A 25,301-nucleotide genomic window follows, 5' to 3' on the forward strand; every position below is an offset into this window, starting at 1 on the left:
AGAGGAGAAGAAAATGATTTGAGAATGAGAGGCTGATAAAAGAGATAAGAGAACCGGGTCAGCTTTGCAAAGAATCTGAATGGGCTGAATAATGAGTCAGTTTGAAAATGTGGACAGCCACACTCACTTTTCGCACGCGTACAGTTCAATCTAGTTGCGAATTGTAACAAGTTTAAACAGTTACAAGTTTTGTCACTGTACTTTGCAAACAATTTGCAACTGAAATTCGCAACTGAAAATTTGCAACAGGGCCTAAGCTGTTGCGAAATCTAGTTACTAATCCTTGAATTTGGTGTAGTGTTAACAGTTAATCTTTATTAATAACGATAGATCTAAAGAATGAACCAATGACTTATGGATCTTGAGGTAGGCGAGGCTTGTCATCGAAAGAGGTGGGAGTTGATAACGAACTCTCATGTATTCATTATTTTTTTACAAATCTATATTTTGTGAAATCCATGCATATCTTTGTTACTATATGATAGTGTATGCATGTATTATCTGTGTGTAATAACTAGTTTTCTTTTACACTTTGGGATGGGCTTGGATCTTTAAAAACAACCGATATCTGTGTTTTGGGAGTATTTACTTATTTTCAAAAGTGATTCTTTCCATTGACTGGAAAGCGGTTACAATCTTTATTTGTTGTTAACATGAAAGGGAGAAGGTTTCCTTTTGAATGGTGTGAGATTTGTGTGTTCCCAAAAGTTATATCTATATTTATGCGCTAAAGGAGTGAAAATTGCTGCCACTAATAAACTAATAGGTGTGTGACACGTCACTGAATATTATTTTCCCTATTTCTGTATGGGCAACGCATGTCTCATACATGAATGTTTACCGCTCTTTTAAATTACTTTCAAAAGCTATTATATTATGTTTTGGTGTTTAAAGAGAATGATGTTGAGAATATTATATATGATTGTTGGATTTACGCGTGGGCGGATGTGGGCTCTCCATTGTGTAAGCACTTCGATCGGATATAATGTTGTTGCCATTAATTTCTTTGAATACTTGCTATGTAGAGTGCGCGTAGAATAAGGTACTGGTAAGGTACATATCGTTTATGACTTGAGGACGGAAACCTCATCGGCGCTTTAATGATCATTGAAGAATCCGCAACATTCATGCGTTGCTACTCTGAAGGAAGACGTCGTTCAACTATTATTTATGTTGTGAATATGTGTCGGTTTAATGGTTGGTAGAACTTTATATTTCAGTACAACTTATTATTTTAATATGCTTTACCTGTTTTTCCGCGTTTTATCGGTTTTAGCAAAACCTGCATTGTTTACAAATCATTCTAGTGATTACTTGAAAGTTAGTTGTTATTTCTACTGGGCACCCTTCGGGATGATGTGCTCACTCAATTCCCACTTTCAGTTTCAGAGACAGATCAAGTTGTGCACATGGCGATGAAAGCTTTGAGGAGTTGGTTTCGTTAGTTGGTTAGCTTCCGCTATGTTTATTTTGTTGTATATTCTATTTGTAAATCAACTCACTGTTAAATATGTATCACTTGAGAGGAGTTCTTGTATTTATTTCAGATAGGGTTTAGATTCGGTTAATTTTTGTTTAGAACTTCTTTCTTAGTGTTTTAAATAGATGTTTTAGATTGTTAGTGCCCCGAAATTCGGGTCTTGATGTTAACCCAAATTCTAGAGGTTACGGGCGGGTATCGAAGCCTAAACTTTGTTCTTGGCTTACATCTTGTACCCACAATTCAATATCCAGGCCTAAATAATTTAATTTGAGAATTAATCTGCACCTCACTAAGTGTAAAATTCAAAGTACAAAAAATGTAGGAAACAAACAGTACACAGCGGAAAGACTGGACAGAAACGTCGCAAAACTGATGTCTCAGACAGTCTGCGCTGTCGAGGCTCCACAGACTTCATTATAATTCCAAATTCTGAGCTTGACCCCAATTCAAAAAGTAGACAGACCCAACTTTCAAATGCACCTGAAAATTCCAAATTCGGGGTTCGTTTGGTCTATGAAAAGTATGCACAAAGATGGTCACAGAACTGTGAACCTGCAGTTTCCAGATCTGGCGTGCTGGACGTTGAAGGTCAAAAATCCTAAACAATAATTCGAAACACTAAGCCCTTTGAACCCATTATAGACAAGACATAAAGGAACGTTTTTCATTAAGAAAGTGTCGCCTAAATTCTCACCTATTGGTGCCAGTTTCGCAGTCAACAGGGTGCAGAAAAATGTGTCAGAAAACATTGTGTTTCAACATACAGTTTAAATATAGCTTTCAAAGACAATCTCAATTCAACAAATCCTTCAACTGGATAATAAAAACTTCTAGACAGTGGTTCATAAGCCTAAGTATTCCACATTTACTCTTTCAAAGTAAAACATCAAGTTACATGGAAATGAAATAAAAGCAATGCACGCTTAAAATAACGACTTCTCACTTGCTTCGTCCTTCGATAAAATCTGCAAAATCGTCAATTGGGGTGAGATGACTGCTCAATAAGCTTATGTTCCCATCCTCAAAGAGATGCGGAAAACAAATCTCAGAAAAACATAAGGAAAACATCAATAAGCAAAGTTAGAACTTCAAATCTGGCAGCCCATTCAACAAATAAATTCACAAACCCATAAAGTCTCCGACAAATCAATTCATTTAGATTTCGGTACATTGAGTCCACGACACGAAAACCTTGGTTCGTACACCCACCTATCGTTTCTCGGCACGGACAGCCGCCATCAATAGTAGGGAAGCTACGTTCCCATGGGGATCATTACCCATTTCTCTATATCGGGGATCATTACCCGGCGTAAGATGGAACTATGTTCCAACTAACGTAAGACATGAACTCAATAAGTTTTCTTCATAAAACTTGCTTTACTTTCAACAAAATGAGATTCATTTTCAAACCCAAACGGGGTTATCAGTACAATGCATACAGGGTTTACAACCACCCAAAACTCAACAAGGTTTTCATATTTTCGATCAAGTTTTGCGCACAGGTAGGAAGTAAAATTAATCAAATGTAAAGTGGTAACTAAAATCGGTAGGAAGTAAAATTAATCAAATGTAAAGTGGTAACTAAAATCATATATTACAAATGGGTTCAGAATAATACTTTCATGGGTGTAAAAGAGTACATGTTTTATGTCACAAAAACTTGGGAAAAGGAACCAAAGCTCATACAAGCATTTCTACAAACATCTGTTGTTCATAAAACAGTGGCAAGGAAGACTTGGAATCACGTCATTTCTAGTGACAGTAAACAAGATTCCCATTCATTAATCAATCATAACAAACCACAAAATCAAGTTTTTCCAACAAATTCAAATAGGAAAACAGATCACTTAAATCGTAAAATCTCTAATTAAAATTAGGAATTAGTGAATCCAAATGAATAAGAAAATTCTCAAAAAGGATGAGTAGTAAACCTACCTGTAATTAGCAAGCACCTAATTGTCTTCCTCCTTAGAATTGTTCTCATGCCCTAGCTTCAATTCCTAAAGTTGAGAGATATATATACTCCTTAGGTTTCAACTTTAATTTCACTCATTTCATTTTCCATAAGCAATAAAAACCCATTCCCCCAAATTTATTTTCCTCCTCTTAAACATTCCTGCAAACATTTAATCCCCGTTCTTAAATCTTCTTGTAAGCTAATTGACTATTCCAACCCCAGTCCACTACTCTAGAGGGGTGGAACCAAAATCATCTAATTTTCTTAGCCTTACAAACGTAGTCAGGATTATGGAGCTACTATAAGGAATGTTGCTTGTCAACAAACTAGAATTACTACTATCCTAGATGCACGGAAACATAGCAAGCACCAGACTAAACTTCCAATTTAATCTCAAATCAACGAACAACAAACGGATTATTAAACTCGGGTTAGAACCCGACCCGACACACATACAAAATGGGTGGAGGAAAATACAAGTATCACATCCTCTTACCCTTATAGGAATTTCGTCCCAAAATTAAGATGTTCATACCTTTATAAAGACTCGGATACTTGTTTTTCATTCGGACTGGAGCTCCCAAGTGGCTTCTTCGGAACCATGAAACTTCCATAAGACTTTAACAAAGCGAGTTGTCTTGGTTTGCAGTACTTGTTCCTTTTCGTCCAGGATACGAATAGGTGCCTCCTCGTATGTAGCACCATCTTGAACTTCAATGCCTTGCCAGTCGATGATGTGAGACTCATCCGGTTTGTACAACCGCAACACAGAGATATGAAAGACATTATGAACCTTTCCCATTTGCGCCGGTAACTCAAGTTCATAAGACACGTCACCAACTCGTTTTATAATCTTGAAAGGTCCAATACACCTTGGTGCTAAATTGCCTTTACTACCAAAACGAATTACCCCTTTGCGAGGGTTTACGTGAAGAAAAACTCTTTCACCAACAGAAAAAGACAAGGGCCTTCTCCTATTATTGGCGTAACTCTTTTGCCTACTTTGTGCAGCTAAAAGTCGCTTTCGAATAACCTGAATCTTTTCTGTAGTCTCACGAACATACTCATGTCCAAGAAGACTCTTCTCGCCAACTTCAATCCAACAAACAGGTGATCTACAAGATCGCTAATAAAGTGCTTCAAACGGTGCCATACCGATGCTAGCTTGATAATTATTTTTGTAAGAGAATTCAATCAATGGCAGTTGATCGATCCAGCTCCCTTTAAAGTCTAAAGCGCAAGCACGTAACATATCTTCAAGAATCTGAATCACCCGCTCAGATTTCCCATCGGTCTGCGGATGGAATGCAGTATTAAGGCTCAAGGACGTACCCATAGCCTTTTGAAAGATTTCCCAAAACTTAGATGTAAAATGTGGATCTCTGTCAGACACAATGGATAATGGAACTCCATGAAGTCTTACAATCTCCTTTATGTAAAGTTGACTTAGGGTGCCAAGTGTGTCCGTCTTCTTTATAGGAAGGAAATGTGCTGACTTCGTTAAGCGATCCACAATTACCCATACATTATCACGACCTGATGTTGTTCAAGGTAGTGCGGTGACGAAGTCCATGGTTATATGCTCCCACTTCCATTCCGCAACAGGCAAAGGTTGTAACAGTCCCGACGGTCTACGATGTTCTATCTTCACTTGCTGACAAGTTAGGCAACGAGATACATATTCTGCGACGTCTTTCTTCATACCACTCCACCAAAATTACCTTCTCGAGTACTTATACATTTTTGACTCACCGGGATGAATCGAGTATTTAGACTTATGAGCTTCGTCCATAACCTTTCTCCTCAAAGCACTAGGTACAACAAGCCTCCCAAAGTATCTTAATCCTCCATCAGATTGAATTGCCCAACTGTCAGGTCCAGTTCCATCAATAATTTTCTTGCATATTTCATTCAAATCGTCACTATACTTTTGAGTCTCCACTATCTCTTGAATAAGAACGGGTTGCACCACTATATTACAGGCACGAACTTCTGTTCCTTTATCTTCTAGGATCAACCCTTCAACGGCCTCGTATAGCTTCCATGTATGTAAACCCAAACAAGCTAGGGTTCCTCTTGATTTCCTACTCAAGGTGTCAGCGACAACATTTGCTTTACTTGGATGGTTTTGCAAATTAAACTCATAATCCTTGATAAATTCCATCAAACGTCGTTGCCTTAAATTCAGATCCCTTTGAGTGAAGATGTATCGCAAGCTTTTGTGGTCAGAAAGATCTCGAATTTCTCGCCGTAAAGATAATGTCTCCAATTCTTCAAAGCAAAGACAATAGCGGCCAATTCTAGATCGTGGGTTGGGTAGTTCTGTTCATGAGACTTCAGTTGTCTAGAAGCATAAGCCACCACTCGTCCACGCTGCATTAGTACGCATCCAAGTCCTTTCAAAGACGCGTCGCTGAAAATGACATAACCCACTCCACTTTCTGGTGTAATTAGGACTGATGTTGATGTTAACTTCTCCTTCAAAGTCTGAAATGAAGTTTCACATTCTGTACCACAAACAAATTTCACCCCTTTCCTTGTCAACTTCGTTAACGGTGCTGCGAGGCTTGAGAAACCTTCCACGAATCTTCGGTAATATCCTGCCAAGCCGAGGAAGCTTCGAATTTCAAACACGTTCTTTGGTTTCTCCCATTTGAGTACAACTTCAATCTTGACTGGATCCACACGTATTCCATCCTTAGTTACTACATGACCCAAAAATTACACTTCTTGAATCCAAAATTCGCACTTGCTAAATTTGGCGTACAACTGGTGATTTCTTAACGTTTCCATGGTAATACGCAGATGCTCAGCATGTTCCTCCTTAGTCTTGGAATATATCAAAACGTCATCTATGAATACCACAATGAATTTATCCAAGAAGGGTCCAAATACACGATGCATCAAATCCATGAAATCAGCTGGAGCATTAGTAAGTCCGAAGGGCATGACACGAAATTCAAAGTGTTCATAACGTGTCCGGAAAGCAGTCTTGGGTATATCTTCATATCGGATCCGAAGTTGTTGATAACCAGACCTCAAATCAATCTTCGAGAAGAATTTTGCTCCCTTAAGTTGATCGAACAAGTCATCAATTCTTGGTAGAGGAAATCTAGTCTTCACAGTAACATCATTCAGCTTGCGGTAATCGAGACACAAACGGAGAGACCCATCCTTCTTCTTTACAAAGAGAACAGGTGCGCCCCAAGGAGAAGTACTAGTTTGGATAAAACCCTTCTCTTGTAATTCTGATAGTTGCTTATCGAGTTCCTTAAGTTCTGCCGGTGCCATACGGTATGGTGTAACTGAAATTGATGTCCCCGGAATAAGATCAATTGTAAACTCAACTTCATGCTTCGGCGGTATCCCCGGTAAGTCATCAGGAAAAACATCAACATAATCCCTAACTATTGGAATTTCCTCGATAGCAAACCCACTAGACTTACTACCACTATCCATATGAGCTAAGAAGTTAAGATTACGACACAATTTTGATTGCCTACCACACAAAATAATACTAGCAAGGATGTCAAGAGAATACCTTACAGCATCAAAACAAAAGGATACACCATCCTTGGAAAGAAAAGTGATCCTTTTTCCTATAAAAATCCACTAATGTTTGATATTTCGCAAGCCAATCCATGCCTAAAATAACATCGAATAATGTCATTCCCAAGACAATAAGGTCTCCTGATAGTTCTTGGTAACCAACCCGAACTATACAAGCCCGACAAATACGACCTAGGCTAACACTAGCAACTGGTGTTATCACATGGAACACTTTCTCTAATGGTTCAGAACGCAAATCCAAACTTAGAACAACCCGATCAGAAATAAAGGAATGAGTAGCACCCGGATCGAATAAAACTTTAACCCAAGAATTGAATAGAAGAAGTGTACCTTCTACCACTGCATTGTCAGCATCACCCTTAGTCTCTACTGTTGCAAACGCCTTTCCTTGTTGGTTAGTTGGTGGTGTTGGTCTCGCTTGATTAGGCCTATACAAGCGAACTATACAAGCCCGACAAATACGACCTAGGCTAACACTAGCAACTGGTGTTATCACATGGAATACTTTCTCTAATGGTTCAGAACGCAAATCCAAACTTAGAACAACCCGATCAGAAATAAAGGAATGAGTAGCACCCGGATCGAATAAAACTTTAACCCAAGAATTGAATAGAAGAAGTGTAACTTCTACCACTGCATTGTCAGCATCACCCTTAGTCTCTACTGTTGCAAACGCCTTTCCTTGTTGGTTAGTTGGTGGTGTTGGTCTCGCTTGATTAGGCCTGTTGTGTTGAGAGTTGTTACCACGGTTACCGTGTCGAAACCTTTGTCCGTTAAGAAGCGGACAATTCCTACGAAGATGTCCAGGCTTGCGGCACTCGTAACAAGTCATTTCTTGCATATTATTGCGGTGAACCACTTCGTATCATCTCTTCGGTGCATTCTCTGGCCTTGGCTTCTTAGGAGGCTCATTTCTGTTGTTAAAGTTACTTCTCTTTCGGTCCTTCCCTTCTCGAAATTCTTTGTACGCTGCCCCAATAATCAATTCCCTCTCAAATATTTCATTATGACTCGTGATCATGTGTTGTGCAAGCTTAAAACGAATATCTGGCAGCAGCCCCTTTTGGTACTTAATTGCCTTCAAGTGCTCAGTTTTCACCATATCAGTAGCATATCGAGATAGCTCCTCGAACCTCATATCATACTCCAAAACGGACAATCCCTCCTTCTCCTGATCCAACTGTATGAATTCCATTATCTTGGCATTTTTCAAAGCCACAGGAAAGAACTTTTGGAGGAAAAGTTCCTTGAAACTCATTCCAAGTAAGTTTCTGCATCCCTTCCTTGGTTTTAGTCACCGTCCACCAATGACCAGCAGCATCTTGAAGGTAATACGTAGCAATTTTAACTCGAAGACGATCCTCTACCTCAAGCAATTCCATTCTTTTCTCCATTTCTAGTAACCAGTTATCGGCATCCAAAGGATTTGGTGAACCCTTAAATGGTGCTGGCTTATACTTATGTAATTCATCCATCACCTTAAAATCATCACGTACCTGTGGACCTGACGTGCTTCCCTTATTTTCAAGCAAACTCTCAGTCATTTGCCGAATGGCTTCGGCTAGCATTTAATTCCCATTTACATCATTCTCAGTAGATTCCTTGTTGAGTTCAGGAGGTACATCTCCAGCCATATCCTATATAGGATATAACAAACGATTCAAAAAGATACCTATATATATATATATAGCTAACAGTTCCAAAGGGTTCAGTAAGAACCACACAACATCAAGTAACAATCAAGCTAACACTCCAAACAAACATAACAAGCAATCAATCAAGCCAAACGATTCAAACAAACTTAAAAAACAATCAATCACAGAGTTTTTATAATAGAAAGTGTACCTAAGGTCCCATGTTAGATCTAATGATCTGATACCAACTTGTAACACCCCAAAATTCGGGTCTTGGTGTTAACCCAAGTTCTAGAGGTTACGGCCGGGTATCGAAGCCTAAACTTACTTCTTGGCTTACATCTTGTACCCACAATTCAATATTCAGGCCTAAATAATTTAATTTGAGAATTAATCTGCATCTCACTAAGAAGTGTAAAATTTAAAGTACAAAAAATGTGGGAAACAAACAGTACACAGTGGAAAAACTGGACAGAAACGTCGCAAAACTGACGTCTCAGACAGTGTGCGCTGTCGGGGCTCCACAGACTTCATTATAATTTCAAATTCTGAGCTTGACCCCAATTCTAAAACTAGACAAACCCAGCTTTCAAATGTACCTGAAAAATCCAGATTCAGGGTTCGTTTGGTCTATGAAAAGTATGCGCAAAGATGGTCACTGAACTGTGAACCTGCAGTTTCCAGATCTGGCGTGCTGGACGTTGAAGGCTAGAAATCCTAAATCCTTAAGAAAGTCAACAGGGTGCATAAAAATGTCGCCTAAATCCTTACCTATTGGTGCCAGTTTCACAGTCAACGGGGTGCATAAAAATGTGTCAGAAAACATGGTTTTTCAACATTCAGTTTAAATATAGCTTTCAAAGACAATCTCAATTCAAAAAATCCTTCAACTGGATAATAAAAACTTCTAGACGTGGTTCATAAGCCTAAGTAATCCACGTTTATTCTCTCAAAGTAAAACATCAAGTGACATGGAAATGAAATAAAAGCAATGCACGCTTAAAATAACGACTTCTCACTTGCTTCGCCCTTCGATAAAATCTGCAAAATCGTCAATTGGGGTGAGATTACGGCTCAATAGGCTTATGTTCCCATCCTCAAAGAGATGGGGAAAACAAATCCCAGAAAAACATAAGGAAAACATCAATAAGCAAAGTTAGAACTTCAACTCTGGAAGCACATTTAACAAATAAATTCACAAACCCATAAAGCCTCCGACAAATCAATTCATTTAGATTTCGGTACATTGAGTCCACGGCACGAAAACATTGGTTCGTACACTTACCTATCGTTTCTCGGAACGGATAGCCGCCACCGATGGTCGGGAAGCTACGTTCCCATGGGGATCATTACCCAGCGTAAGATGGAACTATGTTCCAACTAACGGAAGGCATGAACTCAATAAGTTTTCTTCATAAAACTTGCTTTACTTTCAACAAAATGAGATTCATTTTCAAACCCATACAATGGTTTACAATTGAATCAAACAATCCAAATGGGGTTATCAGTACAGTCATACGGGGTTTACAACCACCCAAAACTCAACAAGGTTTCATATTTTCGATCAAGTTTTGCGCACAGGCAGGAAGTAAAATTAATCAAATGTAAAGTGGTAACTAAAATCATATATTACGAATGGGTTCAGAATCATACTTTCATGAGTGTAAAAGAGTACATGGTTTTATGTCACAAAAACTTGGGAAAAGGAACCAAAGCTCGTACAAGCATTTCTACAAACGTCTGGTGTTCATAAAACAGTGGCAAGGAAGACTTGGAATCACGTCATTTCTAGTGACAGTAAACAAGATTCCCATTCATTAATCAATCATAACAAACCTCAAAATCAAGTTTTGCCAACAAATTCAAATAGGAAAACAAATAACTTAAATCATAGAATTTCTAATTAAAATTAGGAATTAGTGAACCCAAATGAATAAGAAAATTCTCAAAAAGGATGAGTAGTAAACCTACCTGTAATTAGCAAGCACCTAATTGTCTTCCACCTTAGAACTGTTCTCATGTCCTAGCTTCAATTCCTAAAGTCTGAGAGATATATATACTCCTTGTTTTTCAACTTTAATTTCACTATTTTCATTTCCATAAGCAATAAAAACCCATTCCCCCAAATTTATTTTCCTGCTTCTAAACATTCCTGCAGACATTTACTCCCTGTTCTTAAATCTTCTGGTAAGATAATTGACTATTCCAACCCCAGTCCACTACTCTAGAGGGGTGGAACCAAAATCATCTAATTTTCTTAGCCTTACAAACGTAGTCAGGATTATGGACCTACTATAAGGAATGTCGCTTGTCAACAAACTAGAATTACTACTATCCTTGATGCACGGAAAACATAGAAAGCACCAGACTAAACTTCCAATTTAATCTCAAATCAACGAACAACAAACGGATTATCAAACTCGGGTTAGAACCCGACCCGACACACATACAAAATGGGTGGAGGAAAATACAGGGTATCACATAATCTCTTGGATTAGTCAGCTGCTAGCTTAGGTGGTGCTACAATTTTGTCCTTGGAAACAATGTTTTACATTCGTTTAAAGGAAGTACAATTCATAAACTTGTTTTATGAATCGAAAGAGAAATCGCTAGGCTTATTGGTATTGTTATTCATTGCAAATCTTTGGATTACCAGTATGTGTGTTTAATATAACCGCTCATAATTTGTTTATGTATCTTGGTAAAACTATTCACAATGCCTGAATTTTGTATTGGTATGACTTTTATTAGTGAAACGGATCCTAAGTAATCACCTGAGATGGTATGATCGATATTTGTAATTGGTGTGACCATTCCTAGTCATCGGGTGACCGATCCTAAAACTTGGTTGGGACTAATCACAAGATGTGTAATCGATCCTTGTAGTAGGTCAACAAGTTTTAGTAATTGGTGTGACCGATCTTATAACTTGTGCAATCGATCACAAGTAAGTACCATAAATAAGTGGTAACCGATCCTGGTACTTAGTTAACAATGTTTTTGGAAATTAATGTGACCGATCCTAGTAACCACTTGGAGGAAGAACTGAAACTTGTTTTGGTAGAACCGTTAAACCCATGAATGGTGATTGAATGTTTTGATCAATCACATAGTTCTTGGAAATCAGATGAACCAATTCTAAACTCATTTGGAAGTGTGGAAAATCGATTCCAGGATTGTAAATATGAAAAAGGATTTACAAAGTAAAGATGTCGACATACTTTGAACACGTGCAGTAACTCTTATCTTTTATTGTTCAAAGATATTCCTTAATAACTAAAGGAGAATCCCGAATCGAAATAAATTGAGAATCTTTTAATTAAGGTTTTTAGTTTTATATGCTTTTAATTTCCAGCAATTAAAATGCATATCTTTAGAAAATAAAAATTGGTAATGTGCATTTACTAATTGGAGATTTTCTACTGAGATTTCGGTCAATATTTGGACAGAGAATTTCCAGGAATTATGAAAGCCGAATTTGGAAATATGTTGCATATCTTGAGAATATTTTCGGTTTTGGAAAGTCCTTGGTGTCCAAACTTCCTTGGTTTATAAACATTGAAGTTTGCATTTCAAGTAAACTAATCCTTAGAGCCAACAAAACTACCTAGTTGTGTTGTTACTGGTGGAGTCGTCTATTCGAAGAGGAAATTACCCTAATTAGGAGAAATCTCTTACGACTGCTCTTTTTTAAGACTTCTTTGAGATTGAGAAGCTCTACGAGTACCGTTGGTGGGAAACTAGATAGTTGCAGTTTATTATTAGTTTTCGATTGATTTGATTGACTAACGGTTGTTGAACTTTGATTGCACGTAGTTTGTTTATGCTTGAGAATCTTCTCTTCTGATATAAGATTCACTCAAACTATATCGAAGTTTCGACGGGGATCTTTAGACTGTTTGTAGATCTAAAGACGTCTTGTGATAATCCATTGTTAACAGACTCCTTTCTGTATGTGATTGATCACAAGAGATTCAAGTTGATTGTGTGCAGGTGTTTATTTAAGATATAAGAAGATTTGAAGACAAAGAAGATTGCTTGTTTGTGTCCATAATCTTTGGTGTGCATAAAACTTGATCGGCTGGGGATCCAACTATAATCGGTTTGTCTTTATGATAATCTTGATTGATTAGTTGAGTAGATCGGCATCAATATATTGTCTTTGTGACTACGAGTATTGATTGCAAAATCTAGACAATTACTTTGGTAATTGTATTGATAGATAGATCTAAGAACCAGACAAAGGAGTTTATTGGGATAAACGGAAGAGCCTTTTGTCAAACTCATATCACTTGTTTGAAAAGAGTTGTTACTGAATAGATTTGTTGTTCCTTTACTGTTTGGGATACGAACCAAAGGAATTCTTCCAAGTGCGTGACTTATTACAAGTTGGAGGCGCAGGTATATAGAAGAAACTAGGTGAACTATAGGTTTAGTTGCTTGGTCTCAACTATACGAAGTTGGTTTAGATTTTGTATAGCGGTTTAATCCTGAGAGTATTCAATTCTGGACAAGATCTTGGGGTTTTTCTGCGTTTGCGGTTTCCTCGTTAACAAAATCTTGTTGTGTCTTTTACTTTTCTATTTCCGCAATTATAATTAGAAATAAAATACACAAACGTTAGTTCCTAATTACTTGATAGCAATCCTATTGTGTTTGGTTAAGTCCAAACCTATTATCAAGTAATCATACTTCGTTGTTGTATTGTCTCGATCTTGTATCCATAGTCAATCACACAAGTTATCTTGTTGTCGTATTGTCTCGATCTCGTATCCATAGACGATCACACGAAGTGTGAACCGATTAGTTGTATTGTCTCGACTCAGTTTATAGACAATCGCTTTCGGAGAAAGGACTTACAGGTGGAATTTTTTTAGATTGAGGTATATTTGGGTACCCTCGTCTTTTCAATTGGTATCAGAGCAGGAAAACACGAAAAGATTTAACAATCTGTGTTTAGTGCGATCCAACCTATAAGAAATGAACTCGAATTCTCATGAATCGACTTCAATTAACGTACCGCCAATATTTGACGGAACAAACTATCTATGGAGGAAATCTTATATAAGATCGTTTCTTCAATCACGAGACTTTAATACATGGCTATTAGTCGTCGATGGTTATAATCGCCCGAAAGTAGAAAATTCGGAAACTAATTTTAAACGCTTAGTGGATTGTTCAAACGAAGAAAAGGCGTTTGTTAAGCAGAATTCAGATGGTTTGAATACTATTATACATGTTGTAAGTCGTGATTTACAACATCATGTATCAACATGTCAAACTTCGAAAGAAGCTTGGGATAATCTTCAGATCATATTCGAAGGATACACATCAGAGAAAGAAGCTAGACTTCAAACTCTTACGTCCGATTGGTAAAACCTTCGAATGGATGGCAACGACACTTTTGAAAATTTTCATATTAAACTCTCTGAGAAAATCAATGCCTCTTTCTCTCTTGGAAAGACTATTTCTGAAAAGGATATGGTGCGCAAAATTCCCAGATCGTTGTCATCTAGATAAAATTCTAAGAAGCATGCAATCATAGAAGCAAATGATCTTTCAACACTCTCACGAAGCACACTCATTGGAAAGTTAAAGATCTTTGATCATGAATCACAGTCTATTCAAACTAAAGGAATCGCTTTTAAAGCTGCAAAAATTCCGAAAGCTCCAATGGAGAGAAATAGACAGGTGGGTGATTCAGATGAACAGATTGCAGAAAATTCTGATGATGAAATTGAACAATCATTATCATTGATTACTAGACAGTTTCGATATCTCTTAAAGAAAAGAAGTAAGAGATTCATAAAGGATACTCATCGATCTTCGCGTCCACATGATCGAGTTTCTGTCAAAAAGGATAAGGAAAAAGATGATGAATATCAGCCTCAGTGCTTTAAGTGTAAAGGGTTTGGTCATATTGCTAAAGACTATCCCAATCTTAAGAAATACACTGGAAGCAAGGCTCTGGATGTAACTCAAGATGAGTCCTCTGATTCATATGATTCTGAAGAAGGGGAAACAAGTAATATTGCATTAGTTTTTAATCTTATTCCTTCCTCCTCCATTGGTGATTTACCCATTTTAAAAAAGGACATGTCTTCCGATGTTATTAAATCATTTAATGGTAAAGGGAAAAATAAGACAAGGTGCAAAAACTGTCTAAACAGAATTGCTAAAAGTTGCATAGGCAACCCAAGTCAATCTAAAGATACTTCGCTAGTTCGAGGTAACAAAAAGAGAATTTCTCATACGATACTAGATCAAGGACACTCTGGTTGTTCAAAATTACATAATGAGAGAAAATCTCATATTAATACCACCTGATTGGTATCAGCATTCTTTCGTCACCTCGTGTGCCAAATTTAGTGAGGAAGAAGAAAAATCAAGCCACTTATGTGTAGATTATGGGAATAAAATCTAGTAATTGAAAATATTTGAGATATTCGTATTTATATGAATATTATATTTTCGGAAGTATAAAAATTATAAAAAGATCCTTCTCCTTCTTTGGTCATTCCTTGTTCGAACTATGAGTTTGGATCCAATGTCGTCTCTTGATAACGTGCTAGATCAGAAAGATCACTTTAAGAATAAGTTTGCATCTTCTCTTGATATATAGAAATCAAAGAGCAAAATCAAAAAGAGAGATTGGCTTAGCAAGAAGGAAAGAGAGAATACGCTGAAGAAAGATCAGTGTATTGAAGCATTGACACACTTTTGTGTTCAATCAAAGATATAATTACATGTTCTTGCAGAATCCTTCACGAAAATTTCTCAACTGCAAGAAATTCTGGTCAAATAACAAGGTTATCTACTTGAAGAATTTTACAAGCTTAAGACTGAAAGTAATAATCTACTTTCCTCTAGCATTGACATGAAGGATTAATCCAAGAGAATAGACATCAGTTTTTGATTTTTTTTCAATAATTGTATAAGGTCTATTATGAATAAAACTATCTATTATTTATGAATAAAATTATTAGTTTATAATTTTTCTTGTAATAGTTTTTCGATTATATAGCATGTGCTTGAATGCTTTATATTATTGCTATGTATGTTATGGGATGTTTGATTTCGGTTTTCATAACCTTCATATTCGATCTCATATGGTGTGAACCCTTATGGTTTGGGTGACTTTTTGGTTTAGGAGGATTAAGTTCTAGCCCATGTTGGTAGGCTTTATCAAAGGATCATAAGGGGTTCCTATTGAAACTAATATGTGAAAAGTCACAATATGTTAAATCGTTTTTGGGTTAGCATAAAAGCATATGAGTTTCAGGGTTTCAACTTTTGCATTGCATTAGTTAAAACCGGTTTTCAACCTTTCTCTCGTAAAGGTTGGTCCTTGTTATTGTTCTTTTGTTTTGGCGAGAGGATGACAACACAACAGGGGAGAGTTCCAATGTGAACTTGCGCTTAATGACATATCTTTTTGGGGAGAAGAGGATGCGGAACTTGAGGTAACGAATTTGTTAGTTAATCGTTTTCCTGTTTAAGAAAAGCCTGATTTTATTGCATATATTTATTGCTTTTGATTAACAAAATTTCGGTACAATTGATGTTTATTCCATTATTTGTGTATGGATGTGTGTGTGATTAAATTATATCCGGTTAAGAAAAACTATTGTTATATTGCTTTATTGTTTGGTATCAATTGTTTAGGCTTACAAAATTATGGTGCAATTGCAGTATTATAATGTCTATGTTTGTTTCAATTGCTTCCGGTTGAGGTAAATAATTATGCAAGTTGATTTATTTGGTTTGTATGGATTGTTTATAGCTTAACAAAAAGGGTTTTCGGGATGAATTGTTTAGTCCAATTCGATTCCGGATAAGAGAAACTAAGTTATTTTTGATCTTAGTTAGACTTATCAAGGAGGTTTTGGTTATCCAAGTCTAACGAATGCGTTAGAAACAAATGCTAGTTAACTAACCTAGTACGTGTCTTGTTTAAAAGTGAAAGGTTTAAGTTGTTATTTAAATAATTAGAACCTGATGAGAAAAATAGAGTTAATTCTGATCTTTATTTTGGTCTTATCGAACAAGCGATTGTATTTGTGCAATCGGTTTAGCAAAAGAACTAAGGTGCTTTAGCTAATTTTTGATTTTCTAAACTATTAGGGAAAATTGCTTCAGGAAATTGTTTCCTTGGTAACATATCAAAATAAAATTACTTTGTAGTTTCGGTTTTGATATTGGTTATCTAAAATGGTGTGTGGAACCCTCGTGCTTAACTCTTACAGGTTGCAAGCCTTTTGAGATTTGTAAGGTCCTTTCAGTTTGTGCTTTATTTGCTCGTACCTTTGTCATTTTGTGACAAAAATGGGGACAAATATATGGAGTAAACAAGTGATTTGGTATCACTAAGGAAAGGACAATGATGCTTAAACATTATATCTAACGAAAGAGTAAAGCATAGACTAAGGGGGAGTAACATATCATATTGATACTTGTAGTTATATGGACTATAAAGGGAATAACAAAGACGTGCGGATTGAAAATCTACCTATCTTACCTTTAGGGGGAGTATTAGGTTTGTTATTATAATATCAACAATGACATTTATGGATTGAATGTATACAGGTTATTGTGTTGTTGAAACTTGGAATCAAGCGTATGTGTAATGGATTCTTGTAATTTGTTTATCCATATGTATTAAGAGTTTTGTCACTAAATTGACAAAGGTGGAGATTGTTAGAGCATAGCTCAGTTGAAACCACCAAGCGTTGGTATGTCAAGCTTGCTTGTCATATTTTAGTGAATCAAAACTCATGTAAAGAGTCGCTTGATTATTTACTAGAGTCAACTTCGTATAAGTTAGCTAGAAAGTTACAAGGATATGAGACTTACAAGTATTACATGAAGACTTGAAGAATGTGAAGAAGTAAAGAGCTACATCGACGACATCATCCTTCCACTTGAGGTTAGTAATATTTGACTTGAACCGTTTCATTCCTAACGTATCTTTCAAGTCGTGCATATTGAAAACATAACTGTGAAGCTGTGAATGATTATACTCTAGTTAGACAGAGTATTAAGGAATTACAATACGAACTAGCACACATGGCACTCCCGGATTGCAACTACTTCCTCAGATATATGCTATTAATTCTTCAGAGGTATTCAATCATGCCACCAAATTGGAGATAGGGCTTTCTGGTTTCGTGTTCTCAAGAGCACAAATCGTGCGATATACTTGGGTAATGTCAAACGAAAGTTACAGGTTCATGGTCGAATCCTTAATTCTCATCCCTACATCCCCTACTTCAAGCTATTGGTATTAGGGTTACGCATAATAAATATTACCATGGAAGCGATACCAAGTCACATAAAAGGAAAACACATCAATTGCTTATGTGTGTCGCATTCCCATCGGTTGCACGCCTCGATATAAGTAGGATTCTTTTGTAACCCTACCGGAGAGTGCTACATCTAGAGTCTCAAGATAGTATGACTAAAGAACAATTATTCGATAAAGTTCAGGCTACAGTCACATAAATAAAAACCACTGAGTACAAAAAAAAAAATCTACAAGCCATGAGAAGATGCTCATCTACGAAAGAAAGTAACAAGTGGGAAATCTAATTATCGACGGGATCAACAACGCCTTCACCGTAGTCGTTATTGAAGGCTGCTTCAACATCTTCTTCACAAGCCGCTACCACATTGTTAGAGCATAGCTCGGTTGAACCCACCAAGCGTTGGTATGTCAAGTTTGGTTGTCATATTTTAGTGAATCAAAACTTCGTATAAGTTAGCTTTAAAGTATTAGGATATGACACATTACAAGTATTACGTGAAGACTTGAAGTATGTGAAGAAGTAAGGAGCTACAACGAAGACATCATCCTTCCACTTGAGGTTAGTAATATTTGACTTGAACTGTTTCATTCCTAATTGTTGACGGTGGTTTTTAGCTTAGGGTTAAAATTGTAAAACCTTCGTCAAACAGTGAAATCACACTTGAGTAATAATATCGCCACTAGCACATTTATTGAACCATTCAACATGACTGCGTAAAATTACCAGGGTATCTTTATTATGTATATGCCATGCTCCACGGCAGAGCCCTCTGTACTGACTGGCATCATCTCTACACATGCCAGCCACGCATGCTAGCCAAACGTGCCAATGAAATGCCATGCCAGCCACATCTCCGCGCCACAGGCATGCCAACCATGCCAGCCGCACCACCGTGCCAATGGTATGCCATGCCAGCCACATCTCCGCGCCAAAGACATGCCGACCATGCCAGCCACGTCTTTGTGCCAAAGCCATGCCGACCATGCCATGCCAGCCACATCTCCGCGCCAAAGGCATGCCGACCATGCCAGCCCCACCACCATGCCAATGGCATGCCATGGCAGCCACATCTCCGCGCCAAAGGCATGCCAACCATGCCAGTCGCACCACCGTGCCAATGACATGCCATTCCAGCCATATATCCGCGCTAAAGGCATGCCGACCATGCCAGTCGCACCACCGTGCCAATGTCATGCCATGCCAGCCACATCTCCGCGCAAAAGGCATGCCAACCATGCCAACCGCACCACCGTGCCAATGGCATGCCATGCCAGCCACATATCCACGCCAAGGGCATGCCAACCATGCCAGCCGCACCATCGTTCCAATGGCATGCCATGTTAGCCACATCTCCGCCCAAAGGCATGCCGACCATGCCAGCCGCACCATCGTTCCAATGACATGCCATGTCATCCACATCTCCGCTCCAAAGGCATGCCGACCATGCCAGCCGCACCACAGCGCCAATGGCATACCATGCCAGCCATATCTTCGCGCCAAAGGCATGACGACCATGCCAGCCGCACCACAGTGCCAATGGCATACCATGCCAGCCACATCTTCGCGCCAAGGCATGCCAGCCACATCTCCGCGCCAAAGCCATGTCGGCCCTACCACATGACGCTGGCTGCCAAACGAAGGGTTGCAACAATCAACGACTACCCTTCCATCTGAGATGCAGATCTCAGCCATCCAAGTTCGCCACCTAACGCATGGCAACTTTCGGCCCAAGACCAAACATCACGGTTTTGCCAAAACCCTAATTTTGGCCGCGCCTAAAATATGCCAAAGCCATGCCGGCCCTACCACATGCCGCTGGATGCCAAACGAAGGGTTGCAACAATCAATGGCTACCCTTCCATCTGAGATGCAGATCTCAATCGTCCAAGTTCGCCACCTAACGCATGACAACTTCCGGACCAAGGCCAAACATCACGGTTTTGCCAAAACCCTAATTTTTGCCGCGCCTAAAATATGCCAAAGCCATGCCGGCCCTACCACATGCCGATGGCTTCCAAACGAAGGGTTGCAACAATCAACGACTACCCTTCCATTTGAGATGAAGATCTCAGCCATCCAAGTTCGCCACCTAACGAATGGCAACTTCTGTCCCAAGGCCAAACATCACGGTTTTGCCAAAACCCTAATTTTGTCCACGCCTAAAGTACGTCAAAGCCATGCCGGCCCTACCACATGCCGCTGGATGCCAAACGAAGGGTCGCAATAATCGACGGCTACCCTTCCATCTGAGATGCAGATCTCAGCCGTCCAAGTTCGCCACCTAACGCATGACAACTTCCGGCCCAAGGCCAAACATCACGGTTTTGCCAAAACCCTAATTTTGGCCGCGCCTAAAAGATGCCAAAGCCATGCCGGCCCTACCATATGCCGCTGGCTGCCAAAAGAAGGGTTGCAACAATCAACGGCCACCCTTCCTCCTGAGATGCAAATATCAGTCGTACAAGTTTGCTACCGAACGTATGGAAACTTTTGGTCCAATGCCAAGCCCTAATTTTGGCCGCACCTAAACTATGCCAAAACCCTAGTTTTGGCCGCGCCTAAACTACGCCAAAATCCTAGCTCGGCCACGCCTAAACCATGCCACTAGCTGAAAACGAAGGGTTGCAACAATCAACAGCCATCCTTCCTACTGAGATACGAATCTCAACCATACAAACTTGCCACCAAACGATTTGTGGAAATCTCTTGGTCAGGGCGCCAATTCTTGGCCACGACGCCAATACCTTAATTTGGCTGTGCCAAGAGCATGCAAGCGCTTCAACCATGCCCCTGGTTTCCAAACGAAAGGTTGCAACAATCTACGGCTAACCTTCCTCCTGAGAAGCAGATCTCATCCGTACAAACCTGCCACCAAACGACTCGTGTCAATGTCTTGGTTGCGATGCTAACTCTTGGTCACGGCACCAACCTAGCTACGATGCTTATTCTTTGGTCACGACACCAACTTGGATACAAACGCCAAATCCTTTGGCCACGCCACACCTAGAAACAAGCTACACGTTTTCCACGAAAACACTCGAGACATCAAAACATGTCACAAACTGGGGGATGCTCATCAAGGTATTGGTCTGGAGGTTTATAGCGTGCAGCGTACACTACGCCCATTACAGGAAAGTGTTATAAGGGTGAGGCGGTTAGTAAATACAAGAAGTAATGGTGAAACATTTCCTTCATTATGGAAACATCAATTACAGGCGTTACCGTTACCATTTTCTTCCATTTACTCAACCGTTTCCAGAGGATACAACACTCAGAAATCACTTGTTAGCTTTCCCATCTGTTATCTTTCCACTTTCTGATACAAGTCGTCAAACAACTACTCTTCCTGAATCAACTATTCTGGTCTCAATACTCTCTTCGCTTCCCTCCCTAGACCAACCCTTCTCCTTCACTTTGTGACTGAAACAAGTCTGGAACGACCATTTCTTGGTTTAGGCCGGATTTGTACAGATTGATCTCTCGAATCAAAATACTTCTTTGCAGTACATTGTTTAGGGTTTAGACTCGTTTCTCACCCACACACTCGAAATTACCAAAATCAGCAGAAACTGTTTTCACCCTCAAACAATTGGCGACCACAGTGGAAGATCAGTCTCTCGGTTACAATATCAACTTCTAACTTTCAATTTCGTCTTTATATTCCAAACTCAATATGGTAGAACTTAGATCCGGGTCAGCAACGAACCCTGAGAACACCAGCGCAGAAACCGTCCCCGTTGCTAACACTCCTCCCAGCGGCATTAACACGCCGCCTACTAATCTCAGCAGCACGGAAAGCGCTCCTTCAGGTCTTACACCGCCAATCACCAGGGCCAGAGCTGCTGCCATCCCTAACGCTTATACGCCGCCTACCAATCCCAGTAACACAGAAAGTGCTCCTTCAGGTGTTACACCACCAGTCACTAGGGCCAGATCTGTTGCTGTCGCCCTTAATGTTTCATCGGGTATGGCGCCTCCGACCATCACTAGGACTACAATTACTCCACCATCAGGACGAGAAAACGGAGGAGCCAGAGGAAGCCGCCCCTACATCACCATTGCTGATTTGATAGAAAGACAGGAGGTTCTTGCTAGAGACCAGACGGACATGGCCTCGACTCAGAAAGAAGTACTTATCTTTCTCAAGACCCTAACGGAGCGGCTACCACAGGAGCCGCGCCATCCAGAGTCAATGAGGAACACCTCCAATACCACTGGCGCCGGTACCTCAGCAGGGAATACCTTTGTAGACGAAGAAACGCACGCCAGAAACCCATTGGAGATAAATCAACCGTCCAATTTCGTCACACGGGAAGATTTAGAGCAACTTCTTCCGAATCGAATCAAAAGTGATGATGTAGACATGTATCAGCATCAACCTCCTTATCCGCCTGAAATACAAAGAATTCCTCTTCCAAGAGGATACGCTTCTCCTAAATTCACCTTATACGACGGCACCGGGAATGCACGTGAACACATCTCTCGGTTCCTGGAGTCCCTAAGCGAACACGAATACAACCACGTCCTCCGTCTGAGGGAGTTTTCGAAGTCGCTTACCGGAAGAGCATACACGTGGTACAACAGCATCACACCAAACATCATCTCCAACTGGGGTGACATGGTTACATCTTTATACAAAAAGTACTTCTTCGTGACTGAGCAGGTTACCTTCTCGGATCTAGGAAGGATGTTCCAACGAGATAACGAACATCCAAATGATTTTGTCAAGAGATTCAGGGTTCAAGCGCTAAACTGTCATGACCCAAACGTGACCGAACATCAATTGGTGAATTCCTGTATCAACGGTATGGCTCCCATCTATCGCGCCTTACTAGAGAACCTGCGGTTCCAGACGTTCTCCGAACTCCATGAAGCTGCCAAAAGATCGGCCACGACGGCACCAACGTTGTTATAAAGAACCAGGCCAATTAGAAGCGAGGAAGTATGCAAAACTCGAGGAGGTAGACGTATCGTCAACAAGAAATACAACACTGGTCCCTCCTCTGTGAGCGTAGTGGAAGAAGAAGAGAAAAATAAGTCCCTAGTGGAAGATCAACAGCCTAAGCGCGCGGCACCAGCACAACGGGCGGCTCCGCCACGGAGGGCCGCCGCTAAGGCTCCCATGCGTTGTCATGAAGCTGGAGAAAATGCCCTGGATTTCCCGTTCCTAGTCGAGTAAGTGATCGAACTCTTAGAGGCATGGATCCAGGACGATGTCATCAGACTACCACCCCCCAGACGCCCATCGATCGAGGCAGAGATGGAGCACCCCAAATACTTCCGCTATCACTGGTTTGTTCACCACCCGACCAGCGACTGCAACAGACTAAAGCATATCTTCAAGGAGAAGGTAGAGGCGGGGGAACTTCAGCTGGGAAATGAGGGAGTGCATAGAGATCTCCTTCCAGTCAGAAATTACGGAATCTCTGGGGACTCCGTACACGAAACTGTATAATCCATGATGCAGCATGTGTGCGAAATTCTCTACCTTTCCAAGACGCGGCGTCAAGACATCTTCACGGCCCTCAATCGTTTTGTGTCGGGCAAACGACTTTTTCCGGTTACGAAAGCTACGCCAGAAGCCCCAGATCTTTTAGGGGACAACGCTGAAAAACACAACTGGGGACTGCTAACCACGACCTATCTAAGGGCACTGAACTCGACAACACTTTGATCGATGCATCCTCTGACTTCAATATCATTACCATCAAGACCCTGAGATCTTCGGGAATTTTGAAGCAAGAGGCTACCCACTCCCCATCTATGGTCAAGAATTCAGAAGGAGAAGCGATGAACGCATAGGGCTGGCTACATTAGCCTCGAAATCAAGATGGGAGATGCTATAACGCGTGGAAAATTCCACATTGTCAAAGAACTTTCAAGTTATGACATGATCCTGGGGCGTTCTTGGGTATTCTTCAACAAAGCCAAATTGGGATCATCCCCTCTGCCAGTGTCAACGACCGAAAGATTTCCAACAAGCCGTCCAACCTGCTGCCGTACCAACAACTTATCAATGGAACTCGATTGCCCGAGGAAAGCCCATCCGCGCTCGCTCATAGATCCCAAACGCAAGTGAGTCTGGTCAAGCAACCTTCTCTGCAACCAATCACTTCTTCTCTTAACCCGTCGTGGGGACTCGATCCGATTATCAGCACGGACACATTTAAGAGATGTGAGTGGGGTGCTGGACCCTTTAAACGCTTCACCAAGAATTTGGAAACTGCAGTCAAAGATGATGGGACCAAGAGTCAAACGGTTACACAACACTCAAACTCGTTTCAAATTGGAGACGTGGTAGTCAAGGAGACCTCATTTCAAGTCGGAAACATAACAGTAAGGATGGTTGTTCGAACTGGTTCGCCCGAAGAAAGGGAAGATGAGCCATATCTGGCGGCAGACATCCTCTTAGGCGGTTACTGCAAACTCATCAATGCTGATAAGTTGGAAGGCGTGAAGATTCACTCACGATGGCTCAATCTCTTCAATACCTAAAGCGCTGCGCTACTTTCTCATCCAGCGTTTATTTTTTCCCTTTAGTATTTCCTTTTCCACTCAATATTTGTATTTCCTCCAAGATGAATGCACCGTTTGCATTCTCAATTGGGGTTTCGATTCCTATTCAAAAGGCATACCTTTCCTTTCTAACGAGTCTCCTGAATCTCAAACGGAAAACACTAAATAAATCCCGAATCATCAGGAAACCATTACCCATCAAATCACGACCAGAAAAGCCAAATCCCTGCAAAAAATACTTTACCCGACACTTTGAAGGGAAGAATGTACAAAGAATCATCAGACGACAGGAAAGATACAAAGAAGATAAAAATGAGTCTGTGAAAAATCAAAGCGGCTACACGCCAAAAAGAAACGGCAAAAAGGGAAACTGGTCATTAGACGCCCGGATCACCAACGCCTCTGTCAGATCCCTTTCAAGCACTTTCCCCAATAATCTTTCGGACAACAAATGTTCCATTCAGAAGCCGCCTCCGTAGAAGCAACTCCGACATCCCACCCGGAAACCGCCTCAGCAGCAACAGTTTCCGCCTCCTGTCCAACACCCACTTCGACAACCGTCTCAGCATATGCCACCACAACTTCTCCAACGTCCCTGACAGCAGTTTCGACGTCTACTCCAAAAGTTGCTTCAGTTTCGTCAACCACAGTGGCGTCTTCCTCGAAAGCTTTTTCAGCGGGCTTTCGAGGGTGTCCCGGTTCATCCACATCAGAATCAAGGATTATGACACCGTCTCGGGAAGGAAAATTAATCTGGCTCTCCCCTAGAAGTTTCACAGACTCAGTCTTCCGTCGTTTCAACCGAGAGGCGAGTTGTTCAGCCCTAGCGCTGGGCT

The 25,301-nt window shown here is 40.2% G+C and overlaps 1 protein-coding gene across 2 annotated transcripts; it reads right to left on the reverse strand.

The window, feature by feature from the left end:
* Window positions 1-6,954: 6,954 nt before the first annotated feature.
* Window positions 6,955-10,804, reverse strand: LOC113276551. 2 transcript variants are annotated; one of them, XM_026526181.1, is made up of 3 exons: window positions 10,616-10,804; window positions 9,664-9,685; window positions 6,955-8,647 (listed from the first exon to the last, which is right to left on the reverse strand). In XM_026526181.1, the coding sequence occupies exon 3, from the start codon at window positions 7,849-7,851 to the stop codon at window positions 6,991-6,993; it is 861 nt and encodes a 286-aa protein (XP_026381966.1). In that variant the 5' UTR covers window positions 7,852-8,647; window positions 9,664-9,685; window positions 10,616-10,804; the 3' UTR covers window positions 6,955-6,990. The 2 variants fall into 2 exon arrangements, with proteins under 2 accessions (XP_026381966.1, XP_026381965.1); XM_026526180.1 differs by lacking the exon at window positions 9,664-9,685.
* Between the last annotated feature and the right edge of the window lie 14,497 nt (window positions 10,805-25,301).

This window comes from Papaver somniferum, chromosome 4 (assembly GCF_003573695.1).
Source record: "Papaver somniferum cultivar HN1 chromosome 4, ASM357369v1, whole genome shotgun sequence".
Classification (NCBI taxonomy): Eukaryota; Viridiplantae; Streptophyta; class Magnoliopsida; order Ranunculales; family Papaveraceae; genus Papaver; species Papaver somniferum.

Excerpts from the sequence above, each read along its gene's own strand:
- LOC113276551 (XM_026526180.1), bottom strand. The coding sequence starts at position 7,851 with ATGCAAGAAATGACTTGTTACGAGTGCCGCAAGCCTGGACATCTTCGT.